Genomic DNA, 25,652 nt, shown 5'->3' with positions numbered 1-25,652 from the left:
ACTATTGTGTTTCCCAGACAACTTTACATCCTGAAAGAATAAAATAAGAGCAGTTATAACACCCATAAAACGTATCTGTGCACCCCAAAATTGTAGTTTTGCAGGAATCTTATATAAAACAAGAAAAAAAATCTGTTGGGACAACGCATTACTTTATACGCTGTTCCCTCATTTCATCATTTTCTCAACACACTAAATTCACTACCGATTCCTTCAGTTGTGACACCCATGCAATAACTTTGACAATAAGCTGAAATACGGAGGACTCCGACCAGGACGCATGCAATTCAGACAGCCAAGTTTGGGTTACAACATTAAAGCCGCAAAAAACTATTTACTCTTTGGAGACCGGCAGAGGAGAACATTTCTCTCTCTTTTATTTATTTATTTTTTTGTCTCTGACAATATTGACACTCTTTATTCTTTTGAGTCTGCTCAAGGCATGTTTATAGACCCACATAAGTTTGAAATATGCCAAGAAGGTGTGGGAGTGCATCAACCAAAGTTAGTAATCCACAGCTTTGTTTTTCAATATGTGACGGTGTGGAATCAAGTGTTTCACAAACACATGTTTTATAGATGAACCAATACTGTAAACTTCTGGGGTCCGTTTCACAAAGCAGGTTCAACAAACTCTGAGTCTAATCCTGAACTCTTAGTTGATCTACTCTGAGATCGGAAACTCTGATTTTTCGGTTCCAGAACAGCGGTTTAGAGGTAATTTACTCAACTCTAAGTAGTTTCACCTGGAGTTAAACGCTAGCGTGAGGGAAATCAAAAGCCAGCATCAGTAGATCGCTGATACAAGGATTCACCATGGCAACCGGCGACACAAAAGAGCGACATACATTTTATTTTTTTATTTTTAACTTTATTTATCTTTTCAATTTACAAAATCCCTTTGAGGAAACGTTAGTTTGCATCTCAAGATCCACATACTTCACGCCATTGGAGTTAGAAGTGTTAATACGTGCGTATGGCGAGTATGAGAGCATAATTTGGGAAAAAAAATTAAATTTTATTGTCATTTAGATCAGGGCCGTCAATTGGGTACGGCAGCTGCCACACCTCGGCTTCAGGGGAGAATGTAAATGTTTTTTTTTTAAATACATTTGTGGAATTACTCTGTATCTATTTGTATTGATTTATTCTATTAATTCATACATATAAAATAACTACAAATGCATATCAGAACAACATGATGGATTTCAGTAGGTATTATCTTTCCCAACACTTGTATACCCCCCTCATATCTTGAAATGTCCCAGCGTCCCTGACGACAGTGGTCGCCATCAATCTCGTTTTTAGTGCGCTCTGCAGTGTTACTAACTTACAAAAATTAAAATGAAGCAGACAACCACGCAATAAAAAAAAGAAAGAAGGCAAGTGATGGGTCCAGAAGATATTAACGACGCTGTTAGCCACTGATGGATTAATTATGCAAGTTCATCTCAAAGTAAGATATAAATCCTCTTATACATCTGTTTAAGGGAAATATTTGACTTTTTTTTACTCTCCCTCTCCTTTTTGCATTTGGACTTTAACTGTTTGAAGTTAAACTGGGATGTCCCTGTGATATTGTTGCACTGACATAGTGAATAAAGTGAACGAGTTAAATTGCGTTTGTTAGATAAGCCTTTGTTCTCTAACTTTGCCGCTTGCTGTCCGTGGTGCAGAAACGGATGCGTATTGCGTAAAGACCCATTGGCTGAATTGACGCCACTGAGGGAGGAGACGGAGAGAAACTCCAGGTTCGCTGAATTAACCTGGTCCCGACCAGGTTAGGTTCAGAGCGTCTGTTACTACGGTAACTGACCGAGAGCTTAAGTTACCTCTCTTTGTGAAACAGGCTAGAGTTACTCCTCTTTCTCTGGTTTGAGTTACCTCCCTTTGTGAAACGGAAAACTCAGAGTTTCCCTCATTTCAGGGTTAACAGACTCAGAGTTTTCACTAAACCTGCTTTGTGAAACGGACCCCTGCTGATGCTAATAAAACGAAACATTAATATTACTGCTTCAACTCAGGAGAATCTTTCTATCTAGTCTAGTCTAGTCTAGTCTGATTTGATTTGACCTTTCAGCCAAAACGGACGCACACAGGATCTTCAATGCAAAGCACTACAGTAAAATAAAGCCATGATGTCACTTGTTTCATAATCAATCAAGTGCAGCTAAAAGTGTAACTCTCACTTCCCTTTTTTCCATCAAAGAAAACAAATCTTGTTTCTCGACATGGTCTAAGACGGTTGACTCCCCCTGCCCATCTAGAGAGGAAAGGCAGATCATGGTACTTACAAGAATCTCTCCCTGGGCCATTTAAAAAGCAAAACAGAGAGAAAAGGGGAAATAAAGAAAAAGGATATGGAATGGGGTAGCAACGGGGAAAAGAACTGGGTGAAAGCAGCTGCAGTATGTGACATACACAGTGACTTTATTCACCTGATTGGGCATCACTCTCTTCTTGGTGGCATTGGCAGCAGTCCTTTGCTGAGCACTGCAGGAGAGACGTTCATTAACATACTATGATAACAACAAATGCAACTCCAGCGTGAGCTGCAGAACATTTTTTAAAGCAGGACAGCAAGGAAGAAAACACACAAATGGCTTGTGCTACTATGGAGCAGTTCCTTAACCCTTACAACACACACATTACTTAATTTAATATCAAATCATTGTGAACTTGCTTTAACACACCTGATTCAAATTAATGGATCATCATCAGCTTTTCATCAAACTATCAACCATTTATCAAGCCAGTCTTTCCACCCCTACACTTCTGACCGCTTTGGGGCATCATGTCTAGTGATGCACCGAAATGAAAATTTGTGGGCGAAACCGAAACCGAAAATAATAATAAACACTTGGCCGAATACCGAACAATACCGAACATTGTTCTTCAGCAGTTTTTCATTTATTTTGCCAATTTTTTCACCATTGCATAAATCAAAGCATGCCTAAATTTGATTTAGGCATGCTTTTCAAAGAAAAAAATCTTTTACAAAATTACAAGGTAGAAAATATTTATTGAACATAAAAAAATGAAAAAAAAATTAATTTCCCAGCATTATGTTGTTTTGGTTCCACCTCCTGGTGAATGTTAGGTAAAATTCTTATGGGGTTAGTTAAGTGTTTTTTTTGCCATTTTCGGCCGAACAATTTCGGTTACCGAACAATCGGTGCATCACTAATCATGTCACAAAGTTGGTGTGTCAGTGCCCAGCAGTAGGCACAACAGAGTTCACCTCCAGAGAAACAAGGCTGTATTACAAGATGTGCCAGACCGTCCGAACCCGTGAACGTAGTAAAGGCAGTGGCTCTTTTGTCAACACAGCAGGTGAATGTGAAGTTGTAATGCTACATGCTACATAAAAGGGACTTCAATCTAACCCAGGGATGAAGGGAAGCTACTGTACCATAGACAGATAGTTTTAGTAAAATAGAGTGGAGTGGGGGTTTCTCAGGGTCCCAAAGTCCAGGGTCCATAAAGCCGGTGTTTATCTCCGGTTTCTGTAGCACAAACTAACAGGTGGTAACCACCCCATAACAGGACGCTAGTCTATCGCTGGATACTTCCCCTAGCAAAGCTAGGTACCCATTCATACACCTGGGTGAAGTGAGGAAGCCGAGAGTAAAGCATCTTTCCCAAGGATGCACAAAGTGACACCAGGGCCAGGGTTCGAACCCACAACCTTCGGATGGTGAGCCTGAAGTCCCAAACACTAGGCCACTCGGCTCCAAAGTCCAGGGTGACATGGCCTAAAGACAGTGGTGGGCTGTCAGGGCCCATAAATACCCATAAATCATGATTGTAATTAAGATAAAGGTTCATTTAATTTTTAATTTACTTTCCCTAAACATCTAAAAGTATTCATATTCTTTTCACATAGTGTCACACAGTTTAGCCCTCTCCACCCCCAAATGATTAGCATGAATCATTTTACAGTAAGTGTGTTTAATCCGTAGAGACCGTGACTTAAATAATAAAAGTCTGCTGCTCATCATCGGAGGGGAGGGATTCTATCTTAGTTTATCTTGATTTGGAGGGATGAGAGCTGGACATTTTTGATACGTGTGGTCAGGACTTCCTAACCAGCTCCAGATGTTTAGATATAGAACTAGAAACACTAGCGACGCTGGCGCGGGTTTCCGGGTTATAAAAACCCAATGTCAACAACATTTCAAAGTAGAGGGCCCCCCCTCTGCCCTAAGGGGCCGCCGCCTCCCCTCACGACGAGGCTCGACTCGCTCGAGGCTTTTATTTTGGCATTACGTGCTCTCTGTGCCTGCAGCTGAGGCCTGTAGCGGAGCCAGAGGGGGGGGCAAGGGGGCGGTCGCCCCAGGGCCCACACGTTCAGGGGGGCCCAATGAGAGGGCCCCGTTTTGTGTGATACGTTCATATATAATCGTAAAATTTGTAGGTTATAATAACGATAACATGTGGATTGTGCAGCCAGTGTAGGTTAATTCTTACTTTACTACTGTCCTGAACGCATCAGGGCTGTGAGCCAACGCTGATTGGCTGGAACTTAACTTGTTTCGTTTTTTTACATTTGAACTAACTCGTCTTGTATGTGAGACTGCGGCATTTTGCTAGTACCCCTCGCTGCAGCACCGCGGAAGGGGGCGGGGCGTCGGACATCACAGGGGCGGGGCGTCGGACATCACAGGGGCGGGGCGTCGGACATCACAGGGGATGGATGGATTGTTTTTTAAATGTTTTTTAAATGTTAAAACATTTTAAAAACTCTGTGGAAAGTGTGTGGGGAGCTTTTGGGCGGAAAAGTTGCAACTGAACTGAAGTCCTGCTACTGAATTCACTGTGAGCCACTGGTATAAATGGAGTCATCTCTTGAGTTTTCCAACTCTCTGGGCAGCGTCTCCTCACTGCTGACTCGCTGAATGAATAAACACATTAACACAAAACACCTGCTTTTGTTGTCCTTGTCCCTCTTTTGTTTGTTGAAAAAATGTAATTTGTATATATGGAATCATTACTACCAATGATTTTTAGTGCTAGCCTACTCATCACACTCAATACCCAATGACAATCTATATATTTTTATTATAATTATGTAATATTAAACATAATAATTATATTACAAGTATGTTTTATAATCTTATATAATATCTATCTTTGCATATTATGAGTATATATATATTAGTGTCACCTTTTGAGTTTAATTACTGAAACAAATTAACTTTTGCACGGTATTCTTATTTTCGGAGATTCATCTGTATAATGATGACTTTGAATATAAATTTGCATTTGTAATTCTTGGAAATGGTCACCAGATGGTGCTGTGTCATTTTGATATCACGCCCCGCCCCTGTGATCTCCTACGCCCCGCCCCTGTGATGTCCGACGCCCCGCCCCCTTCCGCGGTGCTGCAGCGAGGGGTACTAGGTTCAGTTGCAACTTTTCCGCCCAAAAGCTCCCCACACACTTTCCACAGAGTTTTTAAAATGTTTTAACATTTAAAAAACATTTAAAAAACAATCCATCCATCCCCTGTGATGTCCCACGCCCCGCCCCTGTGATGTCCGACGCCCCGCCCCCTTCCGCGGTGCTGCAGCGAGGACCTTCTCGCATTTTGGAGGGAACTTTGAAAGAGGAAAAATGGAGAAGAAAAAGCACCAGTCTGGATCGTTAAAAAGAAAGGTAAAAGAGAGAAAGGAGAGGCTAGTTGCTTCCTGTCCGCCGCTCTCCTCATATTTTGCAGCGGCGCCGGTGGCTGATGAGGAGGCTAGTGTTAGCTGTAGCGGCCGTTACATTGTTTTCAACGTTACTTGGAATATATTGTTCGAGCCGAGGATGATGTTCTGGAGTTCGGAGTCTGTGAATTGGTGCAGCGGCAAACAAGCGCAGAGACAGCAATCGGTGAGCACATAAATAATGATCAGAATGTTGTTATTGCCTTGACCACCTTAATGTACCTTGTGTTGTTGTCAACTGTAATAGACCGCCGAGTCTCTTTCTATTTCAATGCATATTGTGTGCAGTTGATACATTTAATAGGCTATGCGTTTTGTTGTGTTTAGACCGCCGTGTCTATTTTCTATTTATAGATCTCATTAATGGCCTTATAGACAATTGTGTCTATATTCTATCTGAATAGATTGTGTAATTGTAGTTTACATTTTATGTTTTAAGTTATATTAAAGATGGTTTTGGCTCAGACCCTGTGAGTCACCGTCACACCAGCACCAAGGACAGCTCTCAGATTGACGGCTGTCAGGCTGCGTGGCGTGTGTGTGTGTGTGTGTGTGTGTGTGTGTGTGTGTGTGTGTGTGTGTGTGTGTGTGTGTGTGTGTGTGTGTGAACTGGTTTGTGTTGAATAGTAAAATAATTATCATAAGGGCCCACTGAGAATGCTCCGCCCCCTCTGTGCTGAAACCCACGCTCTGCCACTGGCGGAGGCTAAAAAAAAAACAAAAAGGAGCACAGAAACGAAAAGATAGAAAAAGCCATTGTAATGGAACCTTAAGTTCTTTTATTGTAATGTTATTGAGTATGTCTTTGTATTGGGACTGAGTTGGGAATGTTTAATGTGAATTTTATGTATATGCTGCTATGTTGGTCAGTCATGTGTTTTTTCTTATTTATTGTATTTATTTATTTTGCCATTTTGTATAAAATACCAGTCTGAGATGGATGTTTGTTTAGCCCTATATGATGCAGTGAGTTGGAACTTGGAGGTCATTGGTATTTTGCTGAATGCAGCAATAAAATGAGGGGGATAATAATTATAATTGTTGTCATGACACTTTCTTTGGCTTTCTCGTTTCTCATTCAGTTTTTACTCCTTATATTGTCTAAAATTGAATAGGGGAATACACAGAGCTTTGCCCTGTTGCACTATTCACCACCCTGCAGTTATTATTATCCTGTGCTATGCATTCATCTGCTGATCTGGAATGGTCTTTTTTGTTATAATCATTGAAGCTGCTTGTTGCTGTCAATCTGTTTCTAAACGACTTAAAGTCATGCAAAGTTAACCGATCCGACCCGTAAGATCCCAAAAATTTTGCGCGCGCGCAAAGCGCGCGCACGCAGTTTAGGCCTCCGCTACGTGGGGGCCCCTTTGGGCTCAGAACCCATAAGGGATTACACCTGGCGACGCCCCTGACTAGAAATAAAGAGTTAGGTGACGTGAGCATCCAGTCAGGTCTGGAATGAAGAGCAGATGCTCTTCAATGTCCCTTTTAGCCTAAAAATAGTTTCATCGAACAGATAATCAAAATAACAGTTTTGACCTTTGATCAGTTCATCTAGGACAGGGGTCGGCAACCCGCGGCTCTAGAGCAGCATGCGGCTCTTTAGCGCTGCCCTAGTGGAGCTTTTTCAAAAATGTTTGACCTTTTTTTTCCTTTCTTTTTTTTCCTCCTTTTTCTCTTCTTTTTTTCCTCTTTTTTTCCTTTTTTTCTTCTTTTTTTCCTTTTTTTCACCTTTTTTCTTCCTTTTTCCCTTTACTTTTTAATCTCGATATTTCAACTTTTTTCTCAAAATTTTGACTTTTTTCTCGACATTTCGACTTTTGTCTCAAGATTGTCCTTCAACATTAATCTTGACATTTCAACTTTTTTCTCGAAATTACAACTTTTTTCTCGAAATTTCGACTTTTTTCTCGGCATTTCGACTTTTTTCTCAACATTTCGACTTTTTTCTCAACATTTCGACTTTTCTCTCAAAGTGCATAATGAAAAAAAAAATCTTCCCCCAGTTATAACTAATACAGATAAAAACAGCATGTGTTGCCTTCATTCTAAGGCTTATACAAGATTTTTCAATTTTTGCGGCTCCAGACCGTTTTTTGTGTTTTTGGTCCAATATGGCTCTTTCAACATTTTGGGTTGTCGACCCCTGATCTAGGAGCCTCTATTTCAGTCAATTTTCAAAGTTTATCTTACTTTGCAAATCCAATGAAGTCCTCATGGTTTGTGTTGATGTAGGAGAGCTCAATGTCAATCAACAGCAGCACCTGAGAGGCAAGGTACCTGTTACTTTGTGCACACGAAGACATGAACAGCTATTCATGGAAGTCCACAACCACTCACACACACACACACCTGGTCTTTTGTCTTGCTGTCCCTCTCTCTGATATAAGTGGTGACAATTCTCTCCGTCTCTTCTCTCAGTCGAGGATACGAGCCCAGCTGCAGAGGCGTGGAAAGAAAACGCCAACACACAAACACTGCTGCAGATTGATGTTAATACAAACAACACACCTGCTCTGTGCAGGTTTACACAATGCTGTTAACGCACCGTGTTTGAAAATCAGCAGACACACATAACTGTCAGTACAAAAATGTATGAGATAAGATATGAAGACTGAGGAGGCATGCACCAGCGAGTTCCCTTTCAGCTTGAGACTTCATGTAAGTCGTTTGAGTTGTCCTCATCACTCTGTACTAGGGCTGGGCGATATATCGAGATTTTAATATATATCGATATATTTTCAAACACGATATGGTACGAGACAATATTGTTTATATCGATTTGAAAAAAAATAAATAAAATTTTACAGTTTTTTTTTTTTACATTTTTTTTTTTAATGATTTTGATATAGCTTATTTTGTGACAAATTGACTTGAATGTTTTATTTGAGATTTGCACAAATGTTTTGTTATTTGCACAACTGTCAACCTCAGTGGAAAAGTCTGCCTGTTACTGTCTACATTGTATTTTTGTACAGTGTATTTTAATTTAATTGTTATGCAGGAAAGGGATATTTGTTTTATTTTATTCAAGAAGCATTTTTATTCTATATATGCAGGCAGTTTATTTTTATTTCATTTGTTTTATACATTTTGATATTGTGCAGACCTCTGTTAATAAAGGAACCTGTGTGACATTTGGCACGAGGCTTTGTATTAAAACTGACTGTTTTTTTAAGGGTTTGCCTCAGAAAAAAATGAGGCTAACAGAGATGCTATGCTATAATGCTTTGGGGGGAACCCCAATTAATGCACAGAAAAAATATCGAGATATATATCGAGTATCACCATTTAGCTAGAAAATATCGAGATATGACTTTTGGTCCATATCGCCCAGCCCTACTCTGTACCCAGGAGTGTTCAGTCCATCCCAGTTAAACCCCATCGAGGCATTGCCATCTCAAGCTCAAAGTGAATCTCAACCAATCAGGGAGAAATCAGGAAAAAAAGAAGATGCAAGCATCAGGTTGGAGTTCAGAAAGAGATAAAGACAGGATAGAGTGCAGTGAGGTTTTCTTTGAGTGGCATTGGGGAGTGCAGAAGAGATGTGTTTATCAAGTGGTGTCATTTCAGCAACGCAGTGTTTCACAGGGTGGTGGTGGTGGTGGAGCCGGATTTTCAAATGAGACAGGGTGAGATCTGATGACCTAAGCTGATTTGTAAGGGTCCAACAGGGATCACAACGAGGAACAGTGCTTAGTTCTGGATGGGAGCGGGATGGGAGCCGAGCAAAGCCTTCAAGCAGTGGTCAGGGGCAACAATCAACAACACTGACAGAGATTCTTTGACCCATTTATTTTTACTCTTCACGTTCCTTTTTAGCCCTCCGATAGTCAGTTACCTTTTCAGTGCACTTCCTGATTAGGGCGACAAGCTCGGTCACGACGAGGTCTACGCATTTCAGACAGGGGTCTTTCAACTTAATGACCTGCTTTTTCACTATAGCCTCAAATGCCAAGTCTGGGGTGAACAGGCCCGTCCTGTGATGATGCATCATGGGAGTCAGAGATTTGACATCAGGAGAAACAGAGGAAAGTGTAGCATGGGCCAGAGTGAGAAGAAAGGAAATATTGGTAGGGAAACAAAAGCCTCAGTTGGATGGAACGGTTTGAGGGAGAAAGAGAAGTTTTGTGAAAGAAGAGAAAGGTAAGGTTTGAGGAATAAATGAAGATTAAAAAAAGAAAGAAAGAACAAGAGTTACGTTAGTTTTACTGTGTGTTTGAAACAAAAACAAGCTGCAGGTTCTTCAAAATTCTCCTCATACAAAATAATAGAAGTAAGAAAAATCTTTTTAGCTAAGATAGGAACATGTCTGTATGGATGGTTTTGCAGACCCGTCAGTCTGCTCAACGATATTCATGCAATTACTGGAAAGAAGTCCGGGGAATTTTGTATCGATAAACACGGTAATGCATAATGAATATAGTAGCTACATTCATCCCTTTTTCACCAACCTGTGGTGGTTCATCTTTATTGTGTGTTGGATTTAGAGATAAAATGTACATCTTGTCCGAGAGTATCGTTTGAAACTCAAAAAGAGGGTAATGTAATGATGAGGCAATGCTGTTCAAAACACTCAGCGTTGTCTGCACCAAATGCAGCAGGAAGCGCGTTGCAGCTTCGCACACATTAATGCAATAGAATGAGAGCATCATATTCAGCTTACTCTAGGTACATCTAGTCAGAAATACATCAATATTTGATGATTTTAACTGCCAATACTCAGTATTGAGATCATCTAATGGTCCGATTCAATTAAAAATCAAATAGTAAACTGGCAGTTGCATTTGCCTCTTTGAGGCTGCACTTTCATTTACCATGACTGCAATTTGATAGCAGTTTAAGCCAGGCCTGCAGCTTGTTTTGTTCTTCTTGTTTGGTCCCTGTATAGGAACATGTTGCAGCCCGTCTGCCTCTGAGCAACCAGCCGCTGACAGACACCATACCAATGCACTGCAGTGCAGCCAGGATATCACACTTTCTCCCCAGATGTTTGTTTGAACGAACTGTAATTTTTGGCTTTTTTTTTTTTTTTTGCACGTGGGCCTACTATCTAGTCACAAGCTTAACTACAGGCCCTAAAACACAAACAACCACTGCCTTTTGGACTGCCATGATGAAGTTCCAGCCATCTCGATCTTCGGTTTTTACCATCAGTACAAATGTGGCAGGGATGGATTTGGTCAAACACCCAGGACACTATGCACATTCACTGGGTAACTAACCTGTCGCTCAAAGCTTACCCCCCAATAATAAAACAAACGTTTATATCTTGATCTAACAGATGAAAACACTCATCCAGGTACTTTGCATTAGTGGAATTTCTTCGTCCCTTTTTGGATGAAAACAGCCATCGCGTACAACTTTTGAGTCATTTTCTTTTTCTAAAAGGCGTTATTTGAGTTTACAGTGTTGCTTTGTAGCTAATTAGTGTCCAAATCCCAACACCTGTAAGATAAACAATGATATAATGTTCCTAATGGGCAACAAGTACCAGTATCACAAAGAGAAACTTTCATTTATTTTGAAGGAGCGTAAATTCAGTCCATCTCCGTCAAGGTGGATAAACGATGCCACCAAGTGGCCGGAGTTGTGATATCGCGACATCTCTAATGACCTGATTTGTCCTTTCAATCAAGCATCACATTGAACTACTATGACTTTTAACACCAAAAGCAACTTCTTTTTGCTCCCAAATCCCTTTTGATGAAGTGATCACCACCAACGTAAACATAACGGCCGGGCGCCACATTTTCACCAAAGTTACAATGCAGCAACTTCTAGGTGCGGTGCTGCTTGTTTTTCCATCCTGTTACCAGCAGATGTACGGCATTTGTTGTGGTCCAAGAGGGGACGTGATCACAAGCAGAAAGATGTGTCGTACAACTGTTTCTCATCTCATCTGCTGAGTTTGAGTTTTGCTGAGTCTGACGCTGCACGTGGAGTAAACATGTTGAAACATTGGTTATTTTGATGTGGGGTACTTGAAGGAGTAACTTCTCAAGCTGTTCTTGTTGCTAGTCGACTTCCTCCTCCATCTCCAACTATTCCTCTTCCATCTCCAACTATTCCTCCTCCTCCCGCAGAAACTGATTTAGGTAAAGCAGCTCAACCAAGCAAGCTGGCCCACCTAATAAATCCACCAAAATCAGCTCATAACCATTAAAGTATTGAAGCAGCTGCTGTCCAGACACTTCAGTAAGGTTTTTCAGTCCAAGAAAAAAAAAAAGCCCAAAATTCCTTGCTTGAAAACACACACACACACACACTTTTGTAGCACCGTGCAGCACTAACTGTGCATGGGCATGACAGTCTGTCAGGTGGCCGCGCGGTGATACCTTGTTGGTGCACTGTCTGACTGTGTTGATGAGCTCCTGGATGACCAGGTCGATGCATTTCAGACAGGGCTCTTTCAGCTTAATGATCTGTTTTTTCACTATGGCTTCAAATGCCAAGTCTGGAGTGAACAGGCCTGTCCTGAAGGACATACAGATGAGACATACATGGATACACATTGAAAGAACGTATAACAAGCACTAGACAATGGGCGCTGCGGGCAGACTGAGTAAGGATGAACAAATGAGGATGAAAAACAGGAATAATTGGAGCTGAACACAGACATGAGGCCTCGAAACAGCTCAAAGGTAATTATAAAACTTGGTCACATATAAAGATAAACAAAAACCTCAGCGCTTCAGACTGTGATAGAGACAGCTTGCAGACAGGTCAGCAGACAAACATGAATTTAATGGGTTTGTTTCTGTTGTTTGTTGTTGTTCTTTTAGGGGGAGTTGCACATTAGTTCAACTTGCCTGACGCCATGGATGTTCTTGATGGCATAACTTATTTCTTTTCGCAGCTCCTTCTCATCAAACTCCATCTGTGACACAAAAATATGCATCTTATTTGTCACGCTCAGAATTGTTATTACAGTGTCTGACAAACATAAAGCCAGACAGTAACGGTGTCTGGGGCTTACAAGGAGTTTGGGCAACATAGAGTAAGCCATCCATTTCTTTTTAGAAAAGGTGCTACTTAAATACTGTAAACACACAACAGACCAAAAAAAAGAAGAAGAAAAAACACTTTTCACTCCCACACACATCATTCCTTGTGTGAAAAAAAAAAAAGCATTTCATTAAAGGGCCATTCAGAGACAAACAACCAGGACGGCTCACACTTACATCTTCAGTCTCTGATCAACTTAACACATTTTTGGACTGTAGGAGAAACTACCCAAAGAAACCTCTCACGAACTCCAGGAGGACGTACAAACAACCGACAGAGAGCGGCTTCAAGCTGGGAGGCTATACTGCCAACTACAACCTCACCGCTCTTGGTGTGACTGGTGAATATACAACATAACTGAATAACATAATGGAAATAAAAGTGGTGGGTAGGAATGGGCAATATTTTACCGTTCACGATAAACCATCAAAAAAATTCCCCACGGTAAGAATTTGTCATCTCGTGGTAAAAAACGATAAATTGGTTCTGCGTTAAAGAGAGAAGGAAGGGAGAAAACAAGGAAAGGAGGAAGGAAGGGAGAAAAGAGGAAGGGAAGAAGGAAGGAGAAAGCAGGAGGAAAGAAGGAAGGAAGGGAAAAGGAAGGAAGGAAATGAGCCTGAAAGAAAAAGAAAGAAAGAAAGAAAGAGAAAGAAAAAGAAAGAAAGAAAGAAAGAAAGAAAGAAAGAAAGAAAGAAAGAAAGAAAGAAAGAAAGAAAGAAAGAAAGAAAGAAAGAAAGAAAGAAAGAAAGAAAGAAAGAAAGAAAGAAAGAAAGAAAGAAAGAAAGAAAGATATGAGCCTGAAAGAAAGAAAGAAAGAAAGATATGAGCCTGAAAGAAAGAAAGAAAGAAAGAAAGAAAGAAAGAAAGAAAGAAAGAAAGAAAGAAAGAAAGAAAGAAAGAAAGAAAGAAAGAAAGAAAGAAAGAAAGAAAGAAAGAAAGAAAGAAAGAAAGAAAGAAAGAAAGAAAGAAAGAAAGAAAGAAAGAAAGAAACATGGCAGATCTGAGTCATTCCAGTTTTGCAGTACAGGTGTACTAATTTAATTGTTTTTTATTAATTCAATTTAATTGGTGTAGTTTAGTAGCATTTAGTATCTTTTAGAGCAGTGTTTTGGGGGCTCCAAAGACTGAATGTGGTGATAGATTTATAGTTACAAAGGTGGAGTTGAATTGGTATTTTTTTTATCGTTATCGGGATAAATGCCAGAAATTATCGTGATACATTTTTTAGTCCATACCGCCCATCCCTAGTGGTGGGGCCGCTAGATGGCAGTGGTTAAAGCAAATGGCCCATGTGCTGAGGCCACAGTCCTCCTGAGGCGTTGCAGGTTTGAATCCCGGCCTGTCGCCCCTTGCTGCATGTCTTCTCAATTCTCCCTCTCTACCCCTTTCCTGTCTACACTTCAAATAGAGGCCACTAGAGCCACAAAATCTTAAAAAATAAAATAAATTGATAGTGGTGGAAAAAGCTCACCTTCACCAGCTCAAAGGGAAAGCGCTCGTGGAAGATGCGGTTGATCTTTGCACCACCGGACAGGTTGGAGGTGTCCACCTGGTCTCCAGATCCCTCTATGCACTTCTCAAAGTCCACGCCAAACTGCTGAACCATCCTACATTGAACATATTTGTTAATTTCATTTCTCTTTTGAGTTCCTTTCAGTTCATCTGGATCTGTAAATGCAGAGTGGGTACGGACTGAAGCAAGGCCTTGGTCTTGCGTGTAGGGTCGTCTGGACGGAAGTTCTTGTACTCCTCCACTTCCTTCTCCAGTGACAGCAGCTGGCCTTGCAGCTTGCTGCGTAACCCTGGCAACGTCTCCCGGATGTGGTTGGTGAGTTGCTGGAGAAAGATAATTATTACAACATTAAAGTGAGAACATGCGTGGCACTGTGGTGTAAGCAGTCATGGCTGCAGGTGACTGACAGGGCCGTGCATGTGTGTCAGTGCGGCGTATGAGCAGATGTGTGTCTGACCTGATTGAGGGTCTTCTGCAGGTGTGGTGTACCCATGCGTTCTGCCAAGTGTCTGTACCCAGGATGGGACAAGAAGAACTTCCTTTCAGCAGCCAAAGCAACACGGATGTCTTTCTTTCCTTCAATGTCTTTTTGACTGCGGTTCACCACTCCGATGTAACCTAATGAAAAGAGCAAACAATGCACCAAACAAGTTCTTAAAATTAAACATAAAAAAGGTATTTGCATCCTTTTTTGAATTTCCAGGACGTTCTTATGGTCAAACTGTTGGGCATCTCTTCAAAAGACATTAACATGCTACAATTACTGCAGCAAACACTATATTTATGCATTTAGATTAAAGCAGCACCATGTAACTTTTCCACCTTAATATCATATTTCCAGAGTCATTGTGATGGTACATCAACTTCCAACAGGTTTAATGACACCTCTGTCATGGTCTGAGGGGTCTGTATCACCATCACTGGCACTATGTAACTTTGAGGAGCATGGTAGGAACCCTGCCACACTAAAAAACGACACATTTTTATGGCTTTGACTGCTTTACGGCATACGTCACTTCCCCCTCCTTCCCGATTCGTAGTCGAGACGAAAATGGGCGGGGCTTGGAGCGCAGAGCTCAGCAGAAGCTGGTGACCCGTTGCTGTGTTGCTGCTGCAGCAGCTCCACACAACAGACGTGGGGAAAAGGTTGCTAATGGTTTAACTTTTCACCGCTTTCCTGCTTGGAGGCAGAACCACGGAGGCCAAGTATCTGATATAACAGAGTAAAAGAGAGAAAGAGTCGTCGGCTCGCGGCTGTAACAACCAAACATAACGTTCCACAGTAAATCACAAACTAACACGCACAAAGACGGGGGTCGGATCAAAACACGGGTTTATTAAACCACAAACACAAAGACCGGGTCGGATCATTCATACGGGTTTTATTCCCCACTTCGCCAGCTAAACGCAGTTGCTGGCCAGCTCTCTGCGGTGCAATTAACCCCAATCTTCAGATAAAACTAGTTTGTTTAGGAAAAAATATTAACTCTATTTGTAGCGGCAGAGGAAAAAAATAATCTCACGAGGAAAACAAAAATATTGCTCACGCCTCGGAGCCTCTTCAGCATAATATAGCGGTCAAAAAAAGAGAAAAGAGAAGTAAGAGTAATACAAAACATGTACTGTATGTTGTACTATTATACAAATTTATTGAAACACATGGCGAGTCAAACATTTAGCTGCCGAACACTCCTAAACAAGGTAGCCTAAGACGTGGGTTCTGCAGAACTGCAGCAGTAAATCCTTCTAAAGAGTGGCGCTCCGACGAGGAACTCCATTCTTCAGTAGGGATTTCATATGGATCCAGACCGTTAATAATCATTATTTTCTCCATATACCGCTCCCTGGCTTCCTTGTTTAAGGTATCCCGGTAAACTCCAGTTCCTTTCCAGCAGTTTAACATCTTTTTTTTGCGTTCTGTCTGTTCACTTGTTGAAACAGAAAAGTCCGTCCCGTCTTCATTCACTATCAAAACAAATGCACGCGACGGGACAGGAAATTTTCCGGCAGTACGCGCTGGTGCTCATGGGAAATGTAGTGTTCTTTCTGGTAAAGCACTACTGCTTTTGTCCAAAAGATGCCGCCAAACTCAACAAAAGCTGAAAGTTACGTTGTGCTGCTTTAATATCTAAACTAAAACAAACATTTTGAAACATGTTTTATAAATTTAGTTAAAATGACATAAACTTATGTCTCAGAGTTTATAGTTTGATTCATTTAGAGCAGCAGCAGAGAATTTATTTCATTTAAGAGAGCTATTTAAATGCTTTACTTCTGGTACTGAAAAAGGTGAGCTGCAAGTTACAATGCAATTTAGGAAAGTACTCTGTCTATAACCTCACAAATACAGTGCATATTATATTCACATCTATCTTCCGCTTCTATCCGAGCTTTATTTCTAAAGCTTGTGTCACAATTTGACCCAGCAAGTCCCATCATATCCAGTGGGACGAAGTAATGGCGCATTTTTCCCTCCCTTTTAACCATTACTGGTTCATCCTCATCTACAACTTGACTGGCTAGTGCTTAAAAACTATATATGTCATTTGATTGGGTTATATTGCACTGAAACCTGAAAAAAATTACTTTCCTCAACTTTTGACACAAGCTATGCTTCCAAAGCAACAGAGTTCACACGCAAATCAGTTTAGTAATGTAGCTCTCAAAGTCAAAGGGGAGCAGTGCTGCTGATGCCTCCAAAGCATGCATGTGTGTAACGCTTGGTACACTTGGAAGAGTGAGTCCTGACCAAGCCGAAGTGTTTAGGCCAGACTGTTGCAGCTACCACAGCACAACTCAAAAACTACTCAAAAAACACAGTTGCTCATCAAAAACTTTAAGAAAAAAAAACTAAATGCAGAAGATCGACAACTCATTTACAGGAAACAACAGCAACAAACACATTTAGCTAGATTTTCTATTGAGCAAAGACTCAACTGAGGAACTGCAGCTGCATCTTAATCGTGCCATTTGTTTTTTTGGGTTGTTTTGGGGGTTTTTTTGGAGGAGGGGGTTACCTCTGCGAAGGGGCAGTAGTTTGTTTTCCAGGATGTCTCGTGCATCTGTCCCTTCATCCATTAGGTCCAACTTTGTGATCACACCAATCGTTCGCAGTCCTAAACACAAAAAAAAGTGTCAGTTATCTTTTTTTATATTTACATGAGAAGCTGAATTTAAAAAAAAAAGGAATTGGCACAAAGAGATTATGTGCTTCCTGTCTACTAATTCACCACCTATTAACCTCAAGTGGTTAATAACATCCGCCTGGTTTGAGAGACAAGAGGGCCAAATGTGCTATAATTATAGCTCTACGGAATATAATCATTACATCTTCGCTGCCAGGAAGTCATTTAATAATGCAAGTGTTAACTGTTCCAGCGTTTTCTGATGGTTCCAGCAGAGGAGAGATGATTAACACAGAGAAGAACAGAAGCACTAGCTGCAAGTGATAGCAAATCACTACTTTCTGTTGTATTGAAGCAAAATATGGTTGGATTTTGTGGTTGGCATGACAGGACAGCGTCCAGCAGGTCTCGGAGGACCAGCTCACCCGGAGGGTCCACATCCTTGGCTATTTTGAGGGCGTCTGAGTTAGCCAGGTCTTGGTTGGCTGGGGTGACAGCCAGGATCAGGCAGCTCTCCTTGGTGATGAACTGCAGCAGCATGTCTTTGATCTGATGCTCGATGTCCTGGGGCTGGTCGCCCACGGCTACTTTGGTCATCCCCGGCAGGTCGATCAAGGTCAAGTTAAGGACTGAAAGAAGAAGATAAAAGACAGAAACACGAAAGCAGTCAGACAGAGACTGATAACGTGAAGCACCAAGGCTGCTCGTGTGTTTGAAAGCTACCATTAGGTGAATAAACACGGAGGTTGATAGGAACGGGAGAGATGCCCTTGTTGGAGCCAGTGATGCGATCCGTCTCTGCTTCAATCTCCAGACGAACTTCATCAAAGTCCACAAACTTGCGTCCTTTACAGTGCAGGAACTCTGCATACTCTGAATGGAGGAACAACACGTTTAGACAATAGAGAAGATGATGGCATGAAATAAATGTAGAAACATGTGCTAAGAGTCCGGAGGGAGGGAGGGACAGAGCACAGTAAATATCAAATCCAATAATTACACTTCAAAGAACAAGTATTTTACGCAGGTTTTTCTGTACATCCTGGTATTTGACATTTTGACTCCAACAGGTCATCTGGTAACGATACTTACACACCTCTCACAAACGACTAAACAACATTCTGTAGATTGAGATTTCTTGAGACGCTGACGTCACATTTTTTTTAACAAATATGATGTTTTTATCAAACAGTTTAAAGGCCATCATCTGTAATGGTAGGAGAGCTCATAATAGACTTTAGTAACTGTATTAAAACATAATCAGCAAGCAAATTGTGAGTGATTATTAACAATAAACTGAGTTGTAATCCCTAACATCTTTCTTGCTAGTGAACAAATCCTGCCAACCCTGGACAAGCTGCTGAACTGAAGTCGATACTTCCTTCCTCTCCATGTCTGCTTGTGTGCCTGCTTCCTCACGTCAGACCTTTAAATAGCAAGTGCACTTATACTCGAAGAAGCTGGCAAGATGCCAAGCATCTTTCACAATAATAATTTAAATAAATATATATAGTGTACATATATGCAAAACAAATGATTACTTATTATTAATTAAAAAATTAAGAAATCAAACATACAATTCAAAACAATTAACACTACTGTCTGATGAAATATGTCTTTATGATGCAACGTAAGACCTTACAACTAATTAGGTTAAGAGGCATTTTAAGACTGTCTGGGAAAAATGCCACCACCTTCTGAGCCCGGGCTGATTTAAGATGAAATGAAGTTGAGTTTTTTTCTAAGAAACTATGGAAACGATGCCCTCCATGTTCAAGAGTACTGGGACCATGCTGCATGTTAGTGTTGCACAGAGTGCTGGGGTGAACTTTCAGACATCCAGCTCTCTCAACTCTCAAAAGGCTTGAATCAACGCGAACTGACTCGAAGACGATCTATCTTCCATCCAGAAGGCATCGTCAGTTCAGCAGCTGAAGATGCCTCCTGGACGGAAGGTGAAACGTCTTCAAGATCAAAGGAAAAGGAAATCCAGGTGCCTTGATTGACAGTTCAATCAATTTGACAGTTGCTCAACCCCCCCCCCGTATGATTGGAAAAGTGATTAAATATTTAGTAGCAGCAGTAGTAGCAGTTGCAGATTAGAACAACAAACAAGTTAACATGACACCATTGGATGATGTAGGACACGTGTCGGACTCCAGTCCTCGAGGGCCGCAGTCCTGCATGTTTTAGTCGTTTCCCTGCATCAACACACCTGATTCAAATTAACGGTCGTCACCACCTTGTCAAAGTCTGGATAGTTCTGTTGATGACACAGCTCCTTGTATCACGGTTTGATTAAAAAAAAAGGGAAACATCTAAAACATGCAGGACACCGGCCCTCCAGGACTGGACTCCGACACCCCTGAGATTATAACATTGCTTTGGTTGCGATCTCGGCAAAGGAAACGGCGCCAGCGACCTCCGCGTCATCACTTGTGGCCAGCTGGTATCTGACCATGACCAGCGCCACTCAAGGGCAGAGCAAGAACTGCAGGTCGCGTTCAGTGTCTTTTTGAGAATGTGCACATCGACTAGTGTCCGACCGATCAGCCTTTTTTTCGATTATTTCGATCACCGATTAGGGGGAAATCAAAAAGACCGATAGCCGATATCAGCCGATACGATTATTAACCTTTTTTACCTTTTTGGGAGAAAACAAATTTCAATACAAGAATTCATTTAAATGAATGGTGAGCAATTTATTGCTTTAACTAGGAAGGACAGCAATATTCACTTTGCACGGCTCACACATCAAAAGTGCAAATTATGGAACATCAAACAAAACAAGCAGCATTTCAGTTATTAAAAATAACATTAAGTGAATTTTCTCTTTACATAAAATAAAAAAGCTGCCTATAAAAAATAACAAATTAAGAGGAATAACAGCCTCAATTTTAGAACAGTCAGACAATACTCCCAATTCCCAGACCCAAACCACAGCAAGTGCCTACTTGGAGGTAGTAACAGTAAGCTAACTAGTAGACATGACAAACAACCAAACAGTACAGGTTGTGAAAATGGCTACACAGGTTGTTTTTTTAAGTGCAAATATTTACTTAAGTTTGAGCATGTTGAACATTCTTAATACAAAAAGAAAATGCAGTATTTCAGTAAATTTCTTAATTTTTCTTTAAAAAAAAAAAAAAAAAAAATCGAAATTATTTATTTTCGATTTTTTTTGGGGGGGGGCGCCGATACCGATTATTAATAAAATTATGAATATCGAATTCGATATTCGGCCACGGCCGATTATCGGTCGCCCACTAACATCGACGCGTCAAATGAACGCAGGATACGCGTGGCGGCCATGATGCGTACACGGTCTGAACTGCAAGTATATCTCATGCTTAAATGTGCCAGCTTGCAGTCCAGAGCCTCCACTTATATTGTCGTAGGAGGACTCAAAGCACAAAACAGCTGAAATTGAAAATCCTAATGAAAATTGTTTAAGAAAAAATAAATTAAAAAAAAAAAGGAAAAGTGATCCAGCAGTGACAATAATCCCTGTAGCACAGCTTTTACTAAATGTGTTGCTGGCATCACAATCAAAGTAAGTATATAGTTAAATAAATAAATAACTTAGTACGATTGTTTTGTAATACTTTCAGTATTGCAAATATCATTTAAATGTTGATGTTTAAATGGTATGAACATTATTGTTTTTCTGGTTGTGTTTACATTAAACGCAGCATCCCAACTTTGTTCTGACAGAGTTGCATAAACTTGCCTGCTTTGTTGTTGACCAGCTGGAGGATGAGAGGACGACGGGTGACGATGCCTGAACCTCTGGGCAAAAAGTCCCTGGTGGAAGAGCAGATGGGTAGCTTAGCACGTGCACACACAACTTTCAGATATCAGCACCCAGAAAAATAAATGTTAGATAAAAAACAAATCGATTTTTTTTTTTTAAAGAAAGAGTATTGTCAAAAAGTTTATTATGTTTCTATCAACTGATATTGATATGGACAAAAGCACATCAGCTTTTCATTATCCAACTATATCTGAACCCAACGCCTATCAGCTTGTACTGAAATAAGAGCTGGGAGCACTGTCTGAGTACATGAATCAAATGCGCAGGCCTCTGCATTGTGAATTTATAACCCTGTTCATTGTAAAAAAAAAAGAGAAAACAAACATCTCCATCTGTTCGTCTCTCGTTGCATACACGCTCTTCAGAATGGAAACTCCTGTTCAATAGAATAGTGATCATTTCCAGGTCAGCGCCCTCACATCTCTCCAGGCAATGAGAACATGTTCATGTCTGCCTTCCTGTCTGTCTGCTTGTGTCAGTGTGACTTTCAGTGTGAGCTAATCAGACCGGATAAAAACAAAACAAAAAAAAAACAATATATATGATCTTAAGTAATCAGTTGGGCTCATACACGCAGACCCATCCTGTGCCTCAAGTTCATGCTGACAGAGCAGTCAGGATGTTACACAACTGTGATTCCAGCGCTGCTTCCCCAGTGCTTCCTGTCACTTGTGAAACAGCAACACGAACACAAACGAGATCGATTCAATCAATGAGTCTATTAAATTGAAAACAGCCCCCCCCAAATTCCTGCTCTGGATGCGAAGGAACATGATTCAAATTGAATCAAAGCAAGACATTAATATTTTGGGAAAAATATTAAAAAGCCTTTATTGAAACATGGCTAATACGTTTAAAAACGGTCTCTGCTCCCATGTTTTTAAACGTATTAGCCATGTTTCAATAAAGGCTTTTTAATATTTTTCCACAAGAAGAGTGCCTTGGACTCCCTTTTTTGACTAGATATTGTTTTTTTTTTCCCAACACCAAAGAGCACCTTCAAGATTTTTTCTGAACAATTCCCTGAGCACTTCGGATTTTCTCTTCACTTGATTAATATTTTGGCCTTCAAGAATAATCGGTGTGAGCAATTTATTCGATTTCTTATTATTATCTTTAAAAACATGAATCTGTGCCAACCGAGGTCATGAGTTACAGCACTATTTTCTAACCCTTCAGGTGTATTGGACAAAATCTCTTATTACAGATTTCATTTAATCCACTAAAACAGTGACATCTCCCGAAATGTTTAGTTTAAAAGGAAAGATCATGTCAACTTCTTGAGCCTCACTGGACCTGGAGGGTTCCTACATACAGACAGGGGACCGCTGGTCTTAAAAGTTACAGCAAAGACTATAAAAACACATGAAAGACTCCTGTTAAAAGAAAGGATGGACGCTCTGCTCTAAAAGGCGTCTGCATGTGAGTGGGCTAATTAATAAACATGAAAACAAGCAGCAGATTCTGTGGGTATCTGGTACCCAGTGTGTCATACACACATGACGGCGCAGCTGGTGACATCACTGATGACCCCCGCACCAACACATCAATGCCCCTACTGTGTCCCTCTGCTGATGCTTGGGACTCGGGGACAAAAGGCGACAGGAAAAAAAGGAGACGCGGACGGCTAATCAACATTCACTATCACTGGGAGGACAAATAGAGTCATTCTGACGTGTTGGGGAGTTAAGTGCTTCCCTGACTTGGATATGAAAACGCAGAGCCACTGCAGCTATCTTCAGTAGATTAGACCAGGTCTTCTACTCCCTTTTCCCTTTCCTCCTTGAACTGATTTATACGACGGAGTATTAGGGCCGAACTAAGACAAAAAAAAAAATTGGAAATTACGAGAATAAAGTCATAATATAATGAGAACAAAGTAGTAAAATTACGAGAATAAAGTCATAATATAATGAGCACAAAGTAGTAAAATTACGAGAATAAAGTCATAATGTTGCGGGAATAAAGTCGTAATATTATGAGAATAAAGTTGTAATATTACGAGAACAAAGTCGTAAAATTATGAGAATAAAGTCGTAATATTACGAGAACAAAGTCTTAAATTTACGAGAATAAAGTCATAATGTTGCGAGAATAAATTCGTAATAGAATAAAGTCGTAATATTACGAGAATAATGTCGTAATATTAAGAGAATAAAGTCATAATATTATGAGAATAAAGTGCTAATATTATGAGAATATGATTTATGAGAACAATCTTCTCCCTGTGTTAAAATGAGGAATATTGAGCATCTTGTGAAGTTATATTTATAATATATGTAATATTACGACTTTATTCTCGTAATATTACGAATTTATTCTCAAAATATTATGACTTTATTCTCAAAATATTATGACTTTATTCTCGTAATTTCCATTTTTTTTTTTGTCTTAGTTTGGCCCTAATACTCCGTCGTAGATTTACCCTCAAGCTCAGTGGTGTTCATTTCTGATGGCAAATAACTCTCCACAGTGAGTGATTCATTTCTATGAACCACGGCGAGAGTGCAGCAGTCAGTTTCCTGTTCTTTGTCATCAAAAATCCTTCACAAATGCTCACAGAGCTTCTTCCTCAGAGCAAAACAGCAGAGCTCAGCAGACTCCAAGCATTTTTATGAGCTTGACTGAATAGTAAATTCATTTTATCTAACACTGACCTCATCAAACCTGCAAAAAACTTTTTGTGCCTCACCCTTGGAAAGTAAAACATTGACTTGACCAGAGTGACATTAGATCTGTAAAGAGCCTTATTTACAGCCCAGGCAGTCTTGAGGTAAATGTATTTGTAAATGTTTGACAGGGCGACGGACGTAGTGAATCTACTAAAACAGCTGTAAGAATGTCAAAAATAAAAGAATAAAGCCACTTTTCCCACATTTTTTAAAGACCAGTTTCCCCCTCGTTTTGTTTCAGTAAATTGACATCTGTTTTCCTGCGAAAACTGCGTAAATACGGACCGTGAATGGCTCAACCTTTTAAATGGAAAATGTTATAAACTGGGAGGCACCGACGGAGTCTGCAAGAGCTTTTACGCAAAAGTCTTCTGTTGTTAATATCAAACGGATAGCCACGCACTTATGTCTATAATTGCGGACCTAACATGAATGTTTTCAGATTAATCCAAAGACTGCAGACCAACGCAGAGCCTACGTTCCATTTACCTCGGAAGTCGGAACTGGGAACTGGGAATAACGTCACAGCCGAGTTATCAGCGTTCCAGTTACAAAGTAGGTAAACAAGTTTGTAGTTCGCATATACCACATGAAAAATGTAAATTACACTATAGCAGCATATATATGCCGAATAATACTTGTATACGACTGATTTAGTGTGACCAAAACTAGAATGAAGTGCTACGAATTTTTACAGAGCTCTCTTCTACTGTTTACAACCGGGGCAGCCATCTTGGAATGTGAACTCGGGGGTGGTGAAGACTCTCCCACTTTCCCAGTGGGAAATCCCACTTCGAGGGGCGTTCCAGTTGAAAATTCCGACTGGGAACTGGGAAATCCCCACTTCCGAGGACAAATGGAACGCGGCATCACCTCCCGACGAAGTTCTCCAGCACGGAGCTCTTCCCGGCGCTCTGGCCGCCGACCACGGCGATCTGCGGCAGGTCCAGGTTGCAGCTCTGGCCGATGGAGCTGAAGGCGTCCTGGAGTTTGTTGATGAGGGGAATTAGGTCCTCCATCCCCCGGTTCCCCATGGCGGCGCCTCGGTGAGAGCGCTGCGGGCTTTCACCCTTCACGCTCCTCGCTGGAATAGAAGGCTCGCTCTTTCTTGCAGCCAACCAAAAGTTCCCAGGTGGCAGTGCCGTCGGCCACGCTCCCGTTTATTTCATTAACAACTCAGACACGCAAGACCTGTTGGCATTTAGTAAAAAAACTGAAAAGCCTGTTAATTAATCGAGGGACTGATAAAAGTAGCCACATTAGACCGAAAACTTCTGTCATCATCCGGTCAGGCGACACCCAGCCTCCGCCGGAGACTGGAGCCCCGCCCCCAGGCCCGTTCTGCTCACTGATTGGACAGCTGACACGTCCGTCAAAGTACACACACAATCGTCGTTTACTGTCCTAGACAATGTACAACTTTCTCTTCTCAACAGAGGTGTCAAAAGTATTCACATTCATTACTCAGGAAGAAGTATAGATACTCGAGTTTAAAAATACTCCTGTAGAAGTTGAAGTATCAACTCAAGTTTTTTACTCAAGTAAAAGTATAAAAGTACTGGTTTTAAAACTACTTAAAGCAGGGCCAAAACCACCATATACATTGGAGGGGACATGTCCCCCCCAATATTCAGATATGCTCAAAATGTCCCCCCCAATATATAGCTATCTGATTAAAAAAAAAAAAGAAAAAAAAATTCAGGCAACCACATACACATCCCACTGTCCGAAATAATCAATAGCAAAAAAGTCATATAATCATTATTATAGCTAAACATAAGACATTTTTGATATAGTTACTACCGG

At 40.7% G+C, this 25,652-nt stretch overlaps 1 protein-coding gene across 6 annotated transcripts in view; it reads right to left on the bottom strand.

Moving 5' to 3' along the window:
- Positions 1-25,146, bottom strand: part of LOC133443849 (dynamin-2-like) — a 33,439-nt gene extending 8,293 nt beyond the window's left edge. For 4 of the 6 annotated variants that reach the window (XR_009782695.1, XM_061721137.1, XM_061721158.1 and 1 more), the window contains exons 1-13: positions 24,720-25,145; positions 21,091-21,164; positions 18,084-18,233; positions 17,786-17,989; positions 17,253-17,351; positions 14,693-14,853; positions 14,416-14,558; positions 14,194-14,329; positions 12,527-12,594; positions 12,053-12,191; positions 8,067-8,153; positions 7,908-7,978; positions 2,439-2,493 (exon numbers count right to left, since the gene is read on the bottom strand). Coding sequence is in view for 5 of the 6 variants with exons in the window: in XM_061721137.1 (XP_061577121.1) it covers positions 2,439-2,493; positions 7,908-7,978; positions 8,067-8,153; positions 12,053-12,191; positions 12,527-12,594; positions 14,194-14,329; positions 14,416-14,558; positions 14,693-14,853; positions 17,253-17,351; positions 17,786-17,989; positions 18,084-18,233; positions 21,091-21,164; positions 24,720-24,880 (1,548 nt within the window). In the remaining variant the exon portion in view is untranslated. Of the gene's footprint in view, positions 1-2,438; positions 2,494-7,907; positions 7,979-8,066; positions 8,154-9,555; positions 9,695-12,052; positions 12,192-12,526; positions 12,595-14,193; positions 14,330-14,415; positions 14,559-14,692; positions 14,854-17,252; positions 17,352-17,785; positions 17,990-18,083; positions 18,234-21,090; positions 21,165-24,719 lie in introns of all 6 variants that reach the window. The other 2 variants (XM_061721165.1, XM_061721146.1) reach the window with 2 other exon arrangements.
- Positions 25,147-25,652: the final 506 nt, after the last annotated feature.

This window comes from Cololabis saira, chromosome 1 (genome assembly GCF_033807715.1).
Source record: "Cololabis saira isolate AMF1-May2022 chromosome 1, fColSai1.1, whole genome shotgun sequence".
Taxonomy (NCBI): Eukaryota; Metazoa; Chordata; class Actinopteri; order Beloniformes; family Belonidae; genus Cololabis; species Cololabis saira.
The sequence above is the reverse complement of the archived record's forward strand: the minus strand, read 5'-3'. Positions and strand labels throughout refer to the sequence as shown.